The 16401-nt window shown below is 39.3% G+C and overlaps 1 protein-coding gene across 6 annotated transcripts in view; it reads right to left on the bottom strand.

Annotated features, from left to right (window-relative positions):
• DIS3L2 (DIS3 like 3'-5' exoribonuclease 2) overlaps positions 1-16401 on the bottom strand; it is a 345537-nt gene that overhangs the window by 97465 nt on the left and 231671 nt on the right. For all 6 annotated transcript variants that reach the window (XM_079782043.1, XM_079782046.1, XM_079782041.1 and 3 more), the window contains one exon: positions 8421-8528. In XM_079782043.1, the coding sequence (XP_079638169.1) occupies positions 8421-8528 (108 nt within the window). The remainder of the gene's footprint in view (positions 1-8420; positions 8529-16401) is intronic.

The following is a 16401-nucleotide window of genomic DNA, read 5'->3' as shown; positions in this document are numbered from 1 at the left end:
AATAGCATGTTATTAAACAATGAATGGGTTACCAATGAGATCAAGAAAGAAATAAAAAACTTCCTGGGAATAAATGAAAATGAACATACAACAACACAAAATCTCTGGAACACAGCAAAAACACTCGAGAGGGAAGTTCACAGCACTATAAGCCTACCTCAAAAAACAAGAAAAAATCAACAATAAACTATTTAATCCTACAATTTAAAGAACTATAAAGAGAACAACAAGAAAAGCCCAGAGTCAGTAGTAGGAAAGAAATAATAAAGACTAGAGCAGAAATAAATGACATAGAGACTAAAAAAACAATATAAAAATTCAATGAAATCAAGAGCTAGTTCTTTGAAAGGATAAACAAGATTGATGAACCATTAGCCAGACTCATAAGGAAACAAAGAGAGAGGACCCAAACAAATAAAATCAGAAACAAAAGCGGAGAAGTAACCACTGACACCACAGAAATACAAAGAATTGTAAGATAATACTATGAATAACTATAAGCCAACAAGCTGGACAATGAGGATGAAATGGACAAATTCCTAGAAAAATACAATCTTCCAAAACTGAATCAGGAAGGAGAAAACCTGAATAGGCCAATAACAAATGATGAAATAGAGGCAACAGTAAAAAACAACAACACAAAAAAAAAACCTCCCAGTAAACAAAAGTCCAGGTCTAGACGGCTTCACAGGGGAGTTTTACCAAACATTCAAAGGGGAACTAACACCTATACTCCTCAAACTATTCCAAAAAATCCAAGATGAAGAAACACTTCAATGCTCTTTTAATGAGGCCAGCATTATCCTAATTCCAAAACCAGATAAGGACACTACAAAGAAAGAGAATTACAAACCAATATCCCTGATGAACATAGATGCTAAAATCCTCAACAAAATATTAGCAAATAGGATTCAGCAATATATTAAAAAGATCATACACCATGACCAAGTAGGATTTATTCCAGGGATGCAAGGCTGGTACAATATTTGCAAATCAATAAACGTGATACATCACATAAACAAATTGAAAGACAAAAATCACATGATTTTGGATTCAGAAAATGGCGGCGGAATAGACAGATGTGTTCCGAGCCTTGTCCTAGAGCGGAAAGAAAGAGCAGCTCAGGGTCGCGCGGGGAGTGTTTGTTGGCAAGTTAGGGGACAGCTAGACTCCAGGAGAAGGTGGGGGACTGCTGGACGGCATTCCCTGACCAGGCAGCCCCCACTGCTGCTGGGTCCCCTCCCAGAGCTACGGGCTCAGACGCAGAGACCGTGCCATCTTGAAGGAGAGAGTGGATCTTATTGGAAGCCTGAAAATCTACGGCTGTGGCAGCCACTGAACAGCTGCAAGCCCCAGCGGACCGGTCCCCAATTGGCGCAAACACACGGATTCAGGGGAGCTCTGCACTCCACCACGGAAGGGTCAGATTTCACCTGGGATAAGGAGAGAGAGAACTACATAACCAGACATCCAGAGAAGAGAGACCATGGGAGACAAAGAAACAGCGCACATATGAAAGAAAAGCAGGCATCACCAGAAAAGGAAGTAAACAAAATAGAGGCAAGCAACCTATCAGAGAAAGAATTCAGAGAAATGGTCATAAGGTGGCTGAAAAGAATGGAAGACAAATTCGACAATATGAGTAAGAACCATAAGAGGAAATGAAGAAGAACCAAAAAGAAATGAAAAATGACATCGCTGCTATAAAGAACTCAATAGAATGCATCAAGAGTAGACTAGAAGAAGCAGAGGACCGCATCAGTGAGCTAGAAGACAAGATGGGAAAAAATAACCAAGTAGAGCAGCTTCTAGAAAAAACAATTAAAAAGCAGGAGGAGAGCCTAAGGGAACTTTGGGACAACACGAAACAAAACAACATCCTCATTATAGGGGTTCCAGAAGGAGAGGAAACTGAGCAAGGAATAGAAAACCTGTTTGAAGAAATAATGATAGAAAACTTCCTCGATATAGGGAAGAAAAAACCCACACAAATCCAAGAAGCTCACAGAGTCCCAAACAAAATGAACCCCAAAAGACCAAAGCCAAGGCACATTATAATTAAATTGGCAAACACCAATGACAAAGTAAGAATCTTAAAAGCGGCCAGAGAGAGACAGAAAGTTACATACAAAGGAACCCCCATCAGACTAGCAACTGATTTTTCAACAGAAACTCATCAGGCCAGAAGAGAATGGAATGAAATATACAAAGTCATGCAAAGGAAGGGTCTGAATCCAAGAACACTGTACCCAGCAAGGCTATCAATCAAAATTGAAGGTGAAATCAGGAGCTTCACAGACAAAAAAGGACTAAGGGAATTTATTACCAACAAACCAGCAATGCAAGAAATGCTAAAGGGTCTGCTGTAAAAAAAAAAAAGAAAGAAAGAAAGAGAAAGCGAAGAAGGAACACAAGGGTAAAGAATAAAAATGGCGACAAATAAGTACCTATCAAAAATAACTTTATTTTTTTAAATATATTTTATTGATTTTTTACAGAGAGGAAGGGAGAGGGATAGAGAGTTAGAAACATCGATGAGAGAGAGAAACATTGATCAGCTGCCTCCTGCATGGCCCCTACTGGGGATGTGCCCACAACCAAGGTACATGCCCCTGACCGGAATCGAACCTGGGACCCTTGAGACTGCAGGCCGACGCTCCATCCACTGAGCCAAACCAGTTAGGGCAATAATAACTTTAAATGTAAATGGATTAAATGCCCCAATCAAAAGACATAGGGTAACGGATTGGATAAGAAAACAAGACCCATATATCTGCTGTCTACAAGAAACCCACCTCAGAAAAAAAGACGCACACAGACTGAGGGTGAAGGGATGGAAAAAGGTTTTCCAGGCAAATGGAAATGAAAAAAAAGCTGGGGTAGCAATACTTATATCTGACAAATTAGATCTCAAAGTGAAGGACATAACAAGAGATAAGGAAGGCCACTTCATAATACTAAAGGGAGCAATCCAACAAGAAGAAATAACTCTGGTAACATATATGCACCCAATACAGAAGCACCCAAATACATTAAAAAAAAAAACTCCTGGAGGATGTCAAGGGAGAGATTAACAGCAATATAATCATAGTAGGAGACTTTAATACCCTACTATCACCATTGGACAAATCCTCTAAACAAAAAATCAGCAAAGAAACATAAATCCTAAATGACTTACTAGACCAGATGGAATTAATTGACATCTTCAGAACATTTCACCCCAAAGCCACGGTATATACATTCTTCTCAAGTGCACATGGATCATTTTCAAAGATAGACCATATGTTGGGACATAGGCAAAATCTCTTAGATTTCAAGAAGATAGAAATCATATCAAGCATCTTCTCAGATCACAGTGGCACAAAACTGGAAATCAACTACAATAAAAATAATCCAAAGAAATCAAACACATGGAGACTAAACAGCGTGCTATTAAACAATGACTGGGTTACCAGAGAGATCAAAGAAGAAATAAAAAACATCATGGCAACAAATGACAATGAAAACACAACAATCCAAAATCTATGGGACACAGCGAAAGCAGTCTTGAGAGGGAAGTTCATAGCTCTACAAGTCTACTGCAAAAAAACAAGAAACAATGGTAATAAATTACCTAACCCTACAACTCAAAGAGTTAGAAAAAGAGCAACAAGAAAAGCCCAGTGTACGCAGAAGGAAGAAAATAATAAAGATCAGAGCGGAGATAAACGACATAGAGACCAAAGAAACAATACAAAAGATCAACAAAACCAAGAGCTGGTTCTTTGAAAGGATAAACAAGATTGATGAACCTCTAGCCAGGCTCACCAAGAAGCAAAGAGAGAGGACTCAAATAAACAAAATCAGAAATGAAAGAGGTGAAATAACAGACCCCGCCGAAATACAAAGGATTGTTAAAAAATACTACGAACAACTCTATTCCAACAAACTGGACAACCTGGAGGAAATGGACATATTCCTAGAAAAATATAACCTTCCAAAACTCAATCAGGAAGAATCTAAACATCTCAATAGGCCAATAACTATGGAAGAAATTGAAGCAGTCATCAAAACACTTCCGGCAAACAAAAGCCCGGGGCCAGATAGCTTCACAGGGGAGTTTTACCAAACATTCAAGGAAGAACTAAAACCTATCCTCCTCAGACTATTCCAGAAAATTCAAGAGGAAGGAACACTTCCAAGCTCCTTCTATGAAGCCAGCATCACCCTAATACCAACACCAGATAAAGACAACACAATGAAATTACAGGCCAATATCCCTCATGAACATAGATGCCAAAATCCTCAACAAAATTCTAGCAAATCGGATCCAGCAGTACATCAGAAAGATCATACACCATGACCAAGTAGGATTTATCCCAGGAATGCAAGGATGGTACAATATCCACAAATCAATAAACGTGATACATCACATAAATAAATTGAGAGATAAAAATCACATAGTCATATCAATTGATACAGAAAAAGCATTTGACAAAATCCAACACCCTTTCTTGATAAAAACTCTCAACAAGGTGGAAATAGAAGGATCATACCTCAACATAATAAAAGCCATATATGATAAAGCCACAGCTAACATCATACTCAGTGGGCAAAAACTAAAACCATTTCCCTTAAGAACAGGAACAAGACAGGGATGCCCACTCTCACCACTCCTGTTCGACATAATACTGGAAGTATCAGCCATTGCAATTAGACAACAAGAAGAAATAAAAGGCATCCAAATTGGAAAAGTAAAGCTGTCCTTATTTGCAGATGACATGATATTGTACATAAAAAACCCGAAAGACTCCATCAAAAAACTAATAGACTTAATAAATGAATTCGGCAACGTAGCAGGATACAAAATTAACGCCAAGAAATCTATGGCATTTCTATACACCAATAGTGAACTTACAGAAAGAGAGACTAAAAAAGCAATCCCATTTACCATCACACCAAAAAAATTAAGATAACTAGGAATAAACGTAACTAAGGAGGAAAAAGACCTATACGCAGAAAACTACAGGACACTGAAAAAAAAGATAGAGGAAGACGTAAACAGATGGATGAACATACCATGTTTACGGATTGGTAGAATCAACATCATTAAAATGTCCATACTACCCAAAGCAATCTATAGATTCAATGCACTCCCCATTAAAATACCAACGGCATGCCCTAACCGGTTTGGCTCAGTGGCTAGAGCATCAGCCTGCGGACTCAAGGGTCCCAGGTTCGATTCCGGTTAAGGGCATGTACCTTGGTTGCGGGTACATCCCCAGTAGGGGGTGTGCAAGAGGCAGCTGATTGATGTTTCGCTCTCATCTATGTTTCTAACTTTCTATCCTTCTCCCTTCCTCTCTGTAAAAAATCAATAAAATATATTAAAAAAAATAAAAATAAAATACCAACGCATATTTCACAGACCTAGAAAGAACTCTCCAAAAATTAATGTGGAATAAAAAAAGACCCTGAATAGCCACAGCAATCCTGAGAAAGAAGAATAAAGTAGGAGGGATCTCAATACCAGATTTCAAGCTGTATTACAAAGCCACTATTCTCAAAACTGCCTGGTACTGGCACAAGAACAGACATATAGATCAATGGAATAGAATAGAGAATCCAGGTATCGACCCAAACCACTATGCTCAATTAATATTTGACAAAGGAGGCATGAACATTCAATGGAGTCAAGACAGTCTCTTCAATAAATGGTGTTGGGAAAATTGGACAGAAACATGCAAAAAAATGAAACTAGATCACCAACTTACACCATACACAAAAATAAACTCAAAATGGACACAGGACTTAAACATAAGATGGGAAACCATAAAAATACTAGAGGAATCCACAGGCAGCAAAATCTCAGACATATACCGAAAGAACTTCTTCACTGATACTGCTCCTAGGGCAATGGGAGCTAAAGAGAAAATAAACAAACGAGACTATATCAAAATAAAAAGCTTTTTCACAGCGAAAGAAACCATCAACAAAACAACAAGAAAGCCCACTGTATTTGCAAATGTAGTCACTGATAAAGGTTTAATCTCCAACATATACAGGCAGCTTATACAACTTAATAAAAGGAAGATAAATGATCCAATAAAAAAATGGGCAACGGCATGTATGGGTGTGGGGTGGGGGGGCAATGGTAAGATATGTACACATATAATACCTTAATAAAAGAAAAAAAATCACATGATTTTATCAATAGATGCAGAAAAAGCATTTGACAAAATCCAATACCCATTTAATATATATATATATATATATATATATATATATATATATATATATATATATATTTTTTTTTTAATTGATTTCAGAGAGGAAGAGAGAGGGAGTGAGAGATAGAAACATCAATGATAAGAGGGAATCATTGATTGCCTCCTCCTGCATGCCCCTAACTGGCGATCAAGCCCCCAAACCCGGGTATGTGCCCTTGACTGGAATCAAACCCGGGACCCTTCAGTCCACAGGCCAACGCCTTATCCACTGAGCCAAACTGGCTAGGGCCCAACACCCATTTTGGATAAAACCCTCAGCAAAGTGTGAATAGAGGGAGCATATCTCAACATGATAAAGGCCATATATGACAAACCTACAGTGAACAGCATACTCAACAGGCAAAAACTAAAACAGTTTCCCCTAAGAAAAGGAACAAGACAGGGATGTCCACTTTCACCCCTATTATTCAACATAGTACTGGAAGTCCTAGCCACAGCGATCAAACAAGAAGAAGAAATAAAAGACATCCAAATTGGAAAGGAGGAAGTAAAACTCTCATTATTCGCAAATGATATGATATTGTACATACAAAACTGTAAAAACTCCACAAAAAAACTATTATATTTAATAAATGAATTTGGCAATGTAGGAGGATACAAAATCAACACCCCAAAATCGATGGCTTTTTTATACACCAATAATGAATTCTCAGAGAAACTAAAAAAAAAAAAAAAAAAAAAATCCCATTTACCATTGCAACAAAAAAATTAAGATACTTAGGAATAAACTTAACCAAGGAGGTAAAAGACCTGTTCTCAGAAAACGACAGGATGTTGAAAAAAAAAAAAAAAAGATAGAAGAAGATATAAACAAGTGGAAGAATATACTGTATTCATGGATTGGTAGAATCAACATCATTAAAATGTCCATACTACCCAAGACAATCTACAGATTGAATGCAATCCCTATTAAAATACCAACAGCATACTTCACAGAGCTAGAACAAATACTCCGAAAATTAAATGGAATAAAAAAAGACCCCGAATAGCTGCAGCAATCTTGAGAAAAACAAAGTTGGAGGAATCACAATACCAGATTTCAAGTTATACTACAAAGCCACCATAATCAAAACAGCTTGGTACTGGCACAAGAGCAGGCATATAGACCAATGGAACAGAACAGAGACCCCAGAAATCAACCCAAGCCATTATGCTCAATTAATATTTGACAAAGGAGGCAAGAGCATACAATGGAGTCAAGACAGTCTCTTCTGCACAGCAAAAGAAACCATCAACAAAACGCAAAAGGAGCCCACTGTATAAGGGAACATATTTGGCAATGATACATCAGAGACCTCCAACCACACAGGACTTTGGGTGAAGGAGTTTCACTAGAATTTTTTTAACCGACTTCTGTGGGCAATCTCTTTGCTCCCTTTCCCCCTCACAAAGCCCAGTGAATGGGACAGAAGTTCTTGTAGATAAAGAAATCCTGGAAGTGGCAGGGCAGGTATTGGGCAACATTTCCCAGGAACAGCCCCAAACCTTTGAGAACTGCCAAGGTCTCACCCACCTGTTTTCCAGGTAACGTGGAGAGATAGGGAGAGTCTCCATCAAATCAGATGATGGCAGACAGGGCTCTTAGCATCTCCCTGCACATCCTGTCCAACCGACCTTCCAATGGTCTTGGCTTAGGGACACACCTCCCTGTGCTTCTGGCCTTGGGCTCTGGATCGATGTTGTGTTTTGTTTTGTAATCTGCAGAGATGGTGGGGGACTCCTTGCTCTGCTGGGTGGGTTTGCTGTGGCCCCACACTAGGCCACTGCTGTCTGATGAAAATGAGCCAACAGGAGTGGGAGACCCTGGAGGTCTTGCAATGGGAAAGAATGGGAAGCCACAGGAGGATTCTAAACAAGGGACAACTCAGTCAGATTTGTCTTCAAATCTCACTCTGGTTATTATGTAGGAAGCAGCCATTACTCTTGTGTGTTCATTTGCAGGTGAGAAAGGAAAGAAAGTAAATAAATTAACAAACAAACAAATAGACTGACAGCTTTTCAGAGGCAGCAGCTCTTATATGTTCTTCTCTATGGTGGCTGTTCCTATATCATCATCATCTACCACCGTGGGACTCCAGCCTAGTACGAGGCATACAGTAGGGACTTAACAGGGACTCACTGAGTAGAATGGACACAAGTCTAAGTTGTTACCTTGCCCTCCGAAGTCAGCGTCCAGATCACAGAGAAGGTCAGTTTGTCGGTCATGGGATTGAGGCTGCAGAGTTCCTCACACAATGCCCTGGGAAGCATGGGGATCACCTGCAAATAGAGAATAGACCCGTGAGCACCTTTCTCCAATCCACAGGAGTTTACACAGCCTTAGAAATATCCCAGACAGCAGAGTTTTGATGAATAGTTTGAGCTTCCAGATAGAGCTGAAGATGGAGGCAGCTCTTTTCCCCAAAGACTATCAGAAAAACCACACTATCTGATACTTTTCCATGAGCTTCTAAAGTCAAATAGGAATGTGAAATGAAAGGTAAGAAGAATTGGTAGCAGGGAAAAATACATTAGAGCAATGAAAAACAACTACATTTTACCATATATTAAAACTGAAGCTTTAGACTCAAGAATGACCTGTACTTTAGGATATAACTATTCCAGTTGAACTATATACTTAAAAACCCAAGGTCTTACTCTTTAAGTCTTCAATTCATTTTGAGTTTGTTTTTTATGCATAGTGGTGTAGGGGTCTTTTGCATGAGGCTATCCAATTATCCCAACTTTTATTGAAAGAGACTATCCTTTCCCCATTGTGTGTTCTTGTCACCCTTGTAAAAAATTAGTCTTACAGTTTTCAGTGTATAGGTCTTTCATCTCCTTAAATTTATTCCTAAGTATTTTATTGTTTTTGATGTTATTGTAAGTAGGATTGCTTTCTTTATTTCTTTATCACCTCACATGATGGCTATTACAAAAAAGACAAAGATAACAAATGTTGGCAAAGATGTAGAGGAAAGGAAACCCTTGTACATTGTTGATGGGAATGTAAATTGGTACAGCTACTATGGAAAACAGTATGAAGGTTCCTCAAAAAATTAAAAATAGAACTACCATATGATCCAGCAATCTCACTTTTAGGTATATATTAGAAGGGAAGGGAACCATGGTGACTTACTATTACTTCTAAGAGATATCTGCACTCCCATGTTTGTGGAGAAGTACAGGACTTGGTTGGAATGTCTGTAAGGAGGATTCTCAGAAAGGTTGGGGCCTCTGGGGGGACCTTGCCGAAGGCGGCAGCCCCTACCTTGACTTTTCCCAACAAGTCTGATCCCCCGGGTGTTTTACTAAGGGATCTGTTTAGTCTTTAGACCTGACCTTGTAGAAGAATGTGCTTTCTCAAGGATGCTTACCTTGGTGATTGTATCTAGAGGTTAATTTTAGTTCAAGCTGTTATGACAATAAAAGCCAAAGGAGGCAGGCGAACAGGGCTACTTGGTGGCGACAGCCAAGCAGTCCCTTAGTCCTCTTTTTTCACAGAAACGTGCATCAGAGCAATCTGTTCATCCGTCGCTCAGGGTCTGCTGGTCAGCCCCGGCACATGTTCATGACAGTATTATTCACAATAGCCAAGACATGGAAACAACCCAAGTGTCCATTGATGAATGGATTAAAATATGTGATATACATATATATGTGCATGTGTGTGTGTGTGTGTGTGTGTGTGTGTGTGTGTGTTTGTCTGTGTCTATATCTCAAATGAATGGCTAAAAAATGTGACACACACACAGAGGAATATTATTTGGCTGTTGGAAGGAAATCCTGCCATTTGTGACAACATGGATGAACTTGGAGGGCATAATGCTAAATGAAATAAGCCAGAGAGAGAAATACAAGTAGTGTATGGTATCATATACATGTTAAATCTTTGGGGGAAAAAAAGCCTATTCATAGAAACAGAGAGTAGAATGGTGGTTGCCAGGGGCTGGAGGTGGGGGGTTGGTGGGTAAGATGCGAATAGAGAGATGTTGGTCAAAGGTTACATACTTTTAGTTATAAGGTGAATACATTCTGAGGATCTAAGATACAGCATGGTGACTACAGTTACTGATAAGATACTGTATACTTGAAATTTGATGAGAGCAGATTTTTTTTTTGAGAGATCTTAAGTGTCCTCTCACCATACACACAAAAAAGAGTTAATTACATGAGTTGATAAATGTCTTAATTATCTTGACTTTGGCAATCATTTCACAATGTATATGTATATGAAATCATAACACTATACACTTTATTTTTTAAAATTTCTTTATTGATTAAGGTACTACATATGTGTCCTTTTTCCCCATTACCCCCCACCTCCCATTCATGCCCCCACCCCCCTGTTGTCTGTGTCCATTGATTAGGCTTATATGCATGCATATAAGTCCTTTGGTTGATCTCTCCCCCTTACCCCCATTGTCCCTTACCTTCCCTGAGGTTTGACGTTCTGATTGATGTTTCTCTGTCTCTGGATCTATTTTTGTTCATCAGTTTATGTTGTTCATTATATTCCACAAATGAGTGAGATCATGTGATATTTATCTTTCTCTGACTGGCTTATTTCACTTAGCATAATGCTCTCCATCTCCATCCATGTAACACTATACACTTTAAATACATACAATTACATTTGTCAATGATTCTTCAATAAAGCTGGGGACAATAAAAAGAATCTAAGGACTAAGTATAACAGAATTTCATCCAAGTAAAATTGCTGAATCAATGCTTTAGTAATTGAAAATAACACAACTGATCAAATCACATGTTGGAACATTAATAGATATTCCAATGAAATATCCCTGAAAGGTTCTCTTTTCTTTTTCTATTTTGTTCGTCAGTGTATTTTGTTCATCTGATTCCACGTATAAGTGAGATCATGTGATACTTGTCTTTCTTTGACTGGCTTATACTGAAAGGTTCTTAAATACAGGTTTCCTAGATGAACATTGTAGTCTACTAGTCACTCATTTTGCAGTGTTTTAAACCCAAATTATTTCTTCCTTTTATTGATCTTTCTATCCCGTAACTGATACAATGGTATGCTCTCTTTAATTAAAAAATATATCTTTTCAATTTACTTTTAAATGATGGCTATTCTAGAATATTACTTGTTTTCTCTAAAATTCCAGAGATGATTTGAATATCTCTACCCAGATTTCCTAGAGATATTTCAAACTCTCTCCCTCCTTCCTTTGAATCTATTCTTTTTCTCAGTTTTCTGGATTAATGGCAGTACCATTCACCCCACCACCCAAACTAAAAACAGAGCATCAATGGCCATTTGTTCAACACACTGCATACCTACTTGATTTGCAGCCAAGTACAGGTAACATGCTACTCTGTGTGAAGTAACTGGAGTGACAGGTAAGAGGAGCAACTATGCACTAGTTGATGTAAAATTAGCTAGTTAAGTTTCTATGTCAGCAAAGGCAAAACAAACCCCAGTGTTTTCTTATTCTGTGTGAAGTGTCTGTACTTGTACCATTTCAGTACAGTAAATAACCTTGGTATGGAAAAGTAAATTCTAGAACTCACAGCCCACACCAGTAACAACTAATTGTCCTAAGGGATGCTGTATCTTCCTAATACCTATGTACAATCTAATGACCACCTGCAAATGTCTGGTAATAGCTTTTATAAGATAACCACTTTTGAAATTTTTTCTCATCATTACTTTTATACCATATGTTCAAATAACACTATATTTTCTTTAACTTATTTAATGAATATTAAAATGTAATTAATTTTTTTTCTTGTACATATCAAGTGTTTTACAAAGTAATACATTTTTACCTGCATAAACATATTGAACAAAATGGATTAAGTTTCAGTACCATATTGTGCCATGATTGAATTGTAAAGATTTTACATAATTTCAGCCTTTGGACTATGCTATGGACTGAATTGTGTCTCCCATCCCCAATTTCATGTTGAAGCCCTAACCCTCAATTTGACTGTATTTGGAGGTGAGGTCTTTAGGAGGTAATCAAGGTTAGATAAGGTCATAAGGGTGGGTCCCTGATCCTATAGAAAGAGATAAACACCCCTCTACCCTGCACATACACAAAACGCCAAGTAAGGCCACTGAGCATGGACCCCCTCTGTAATGTCATTGCAACTTCATTGTAAATCTAAAATTATTTCAAAATACAAGAGTTTATTAAAAAGAAAGCCACTGTTTTTATTATGTTTTATTATCTAGTATGTTTCCTAAGTGCCATACATTTAAATATGGAAGAAATTTATGTTAATAAATACAACCAGATCTGTTCAGCTTATCTTATACTTAAAGTACTAGCTGCCTGTGAAAATAGTGTTCAGGTAACACTATAAGCCAGGAAGAGTCCTCAGTAGGAACCAAATTGGCTGACATCTTCTTCTGGGACTTCTAGCATCTGGAGCTATGAAAAAATAAATGTGAGTTGTTTAAGTCCCCTCTTTGATATTTTGTATGACAGCCCAAGCTGAGTAAGACAGGCCAAATCGAGTTTTTTGTGGTGGATTCTTGAATTCTTCTTTGGGCTGCATTATCAGATAATTATACCAACTGTATTTGGTAGCAGGCTGCTCACCCTGCTAGTTAAGATTTCTTCTAAGTGTACAAGGCAGTATCTGATTGTGAATCACAAAACTGAGTATCTGAGGATGTAGCACAACTCCTGACTTCATGTGTTAGTGTTTGTCAAAAGAAAGTTATTGCAACTAAATGCAATGTGGTACCCTGGACTGGACCCTGGTACAGAAAGAAGGCAATAGTGCAAAAACTGGTGAAATCCAAATACAGTATGCATTTTCGTTAACAGTAATGTTCTGATGTGAGCTTTTTACTTATAGCAAATGTACATGGCACTGTGAAGATATTAACCAGATCTGTTCAGGTAACACTATACATCGGAGTTTGGGGTTAACATTGTATTTGCAAATTGTCTGAAAATCATTAACCAATAGCATTATGTCCAGGTTCATCATCAGCACAATGCAGGAAAAAAGAGCAAAGGCTTTGAAGCCAGACAGACTTGAGGTTTAATCCTGTACAAGTTGGGCAAGCTAGTCTAGTTCTCTGAGTCTCAGTTTCCTTATTAGGAAAACAATATTGAAGGTGCCCAATAAAAGTCAGCTCCTTGGCCATCCCACGGTCTACTGGATCTTTGGTCACATGGCTTAGCCTTCCCCCAGTCTTTGCCCTGGTGTTCCCCTCTACACCCCAATCAGAGCCACACTGACTTGCTCACTGCACACCCCTTCACCTGCCAGGCCTGCTCATTGCTCTAGCTCTCGTTCCCTCTTTCTGGAATACTTGTATGGATAATTGGCATCTGGCCAACTTTTGCACATCCTTTAAGATTCAACTCATCACCATTTCTAAAAAGATTATACAGATTCCCCCAGGTGGAGTGTGTACTATGTTCTGTGTACTTCCCCACCCCAGCCCCATTCTTTCAAAAAGAACTAGAGGCAGTCCTGAACGTCTGTCACTTAGTCCATCCTTCCTGCTCTTTCACAGTACTTCTGTAGCCCTTAACACACTCATCCTAATTGCTTCTTTATGTGCCTCTCCCCTCTACTAGACCATGTAATCCTTAGGAATGAAGACCAGCTCCAGCTCCTGTTCCTGTCTCTCTATCCAGCACCAGACACACAGCAGGCACTTTGGTTGAATGAATGAATGACTTTTGCCTGGGAAATGAATCACCTGTTTTTTTCTATGTTTACTGTTTACTGCATCACAGAAGATTTTATGAAATACATGGCAGACTTCTACTTAAACATCTTTACAAAAGATTTTCACAGGCAGCTAGTACTTTAAGTATAAGATAAGCTGTTTTGGCTACTCTCCCCTAAAAACAATGGACACACACAGGGGCTGCCCTGGTTATAGATAAACACTGCTTGGTCTCCTGTATCTTATACAGAAGATGACATTTTAACATTCACACTGCAATGTGATGCCAAAGAACCTAAGTGCTCAGAAAGAAGCTAAACATTAACACTTTTCTTGTAGTATAATTATCTTTAAATTTTAAAGAGTATTCCTTTTAATAAAATTTCTTAGGGCAGAATTCAGACGGAATTCAGAGAAAACAGTTTTTATGTCCACATAGTTTTGTAAATAAATGGTTACTTCTATGTCTTTGAAAGGAAAATGAGTAAACCACAATCACATCTGTGGTTTGGCATGTCATGCCTCTCATAAATCGGGCCTGACTTCTGCTGGGGTCAGTGGGAATGTGCTCTATGACATGAGGCACATGTATCAAGAACAGAGCACAGCAGGGATCCCCATGGGAGATGGGGCTGGGGAGACAGGCAGCTGCTCCTGATAAGCTGCTTTAAATACAGTCCTATTATTTCAGGGAAGACCTGCCTGGACAACAGCACAGTGCCCCATGCACACTTCTCTGCATAAGATCTGCCATGGTACCTGGAGAGACTCCGAAGCAGGGGTGATATGCGCATAACATGGTGTGTAACTAGAAAGAGAAGAAAGACCAGGTCTCTGCAGGAGTTGAGAAACTGCTAGTTGTCATTAGCATTGTGCAGATGCTTATGCATCCCTGAGATTGTCCACAGTTGAGTCCTGCCTTGTCCTCATTAGCTTCACTACTCAGTATGGACCACGTGGCTATTTCTTTCAAAGTTCTCAAACTTGCTCACTTTCACTGTCCCAAGTCTACAGACCCACAGTCAAGCTTATCATCTGCCTTTCCTGCTTCTGCCACTCACAGACGAGTGGTGATGGAGGAAATCAATGGACCGTGTGCAGGTGCACCACTGAACCAGCCTTAGCTCCCACCCAGTGGTGGCTGGCAGTCTTTCACTTACATTGCTTAGTTCCTTCCTCTGTGCCCCTCAGGCTCTATTCCAAAACTTCATTACTCTCCTCAAACTTCCTGCCCAACTGCCTTCTGCCTCATTTTCAATAGAAAACCTCAACTCTTCTTCACAGAGAAGGTGAGCACGTCAAACTCACTTGTTCCCAAGCATCCTTCCAGCTCTTTCCTTCACCAGTTTCTCCAGACTCCACCCCCTCTAACTTCACCTGAGTGCCTCAGTTCCCTGACAACTCACAAGTACAAGTGTCCTCCTTGTCTAAAGCCTGGCCTCTGTCTGGGCATTTGATCCACCCCTCCCGCCAACGCTCTTCTCAATCAGCTACCTGCTCTGCTGGTGTCATATCTTTCTTATAGACCATATACAAGGCCAGTCTTAGCAACAACAGACAACACTCACCTCCTCAGTTTAGCTCTCCCTCTCCCTCTCCCTCTGAGCCCTCCCTTCACTTCTCAGGTAAGGTTCTCAAAATAGTTTCGCTTCCTGTTTTCATTTCCAGTTTGTTTTCACATCTCAAGGCAATATGACATTTTAAAATTGCAAAAATTATATGTTCACTGTAGAAATTTTAGGTGACAACAAACCAAAACATGAGAATGCAAAAATTCTGAGGCTCCATGCCTTAGAATAAACAATGGTAACATGTTGGTACAGAACTTTTGTCTTTTTTCAGTGCACATATAAACAACTATGTGTCAGGTAAAATATTACATTTATAGGTCTATGTACATTTGGAAACAAAGAACTAGTGGACACTCAGACGCTCCTCTGTATTGGTCTTTATAGGTCTCTTCTCCTTCCCAGGCTCCCTCAACCCTGGTGCTCCTCTCTCTCTGGGCTTTGCTTTTTATTCTCTCTCTGCACATTCTCCCCAAGGAGCCCCTTCACCCCTGGGTGTGCATGACCACTGATACATGAGTCCCATCTATATGCCCGCCTCTAGCCCTGCCTTTCCTCTCCTGGTAGCTCCAGACCCCTCTATTACACTGCCCTTTGCATACCCTGATTTGGACATTGCATGCCTACTTCAACTTTGCATATAGAAGACAAAGGTCAGCATTTTCATCCCTTCACCTGTTCCTGTGTCTGTATTTTCTTTCTCAGTTAAGAGCAGTACCTTATCCCAGTTAAATAAGCAAGCAAACAACACACACACACACATAGACACACACACACACCTCCCACAGACCACAACTAGGTATTACTTTGTGATTCCTCCACTCCCCTCTTCCTGCTACAACCCACCAGTATTCAGGTCTGGTAGGTCTTACCTTCTAAATCTCTCTAAAATGAATTTTTCCCTCTCCATCTCCAC

Source organism: Cnephaeus nilssonii (assembly GCF_951640355.1).
Source record: "Cnephaeus nilssonii genome assembly, chromosome: 10".
In the NCBI taxonomy this organism is placed as follows: Eukaryota; Metazoa; Chordata; class Mammalia; order Chiroptera; family Vespertilionidae; genus Cnephaeus; species Cnephaeus nilssonii.
Note: the sequence above shows the minus strand (reverse complement) of the source record. Positions and strands in the feature narration are given on the sequence as shown.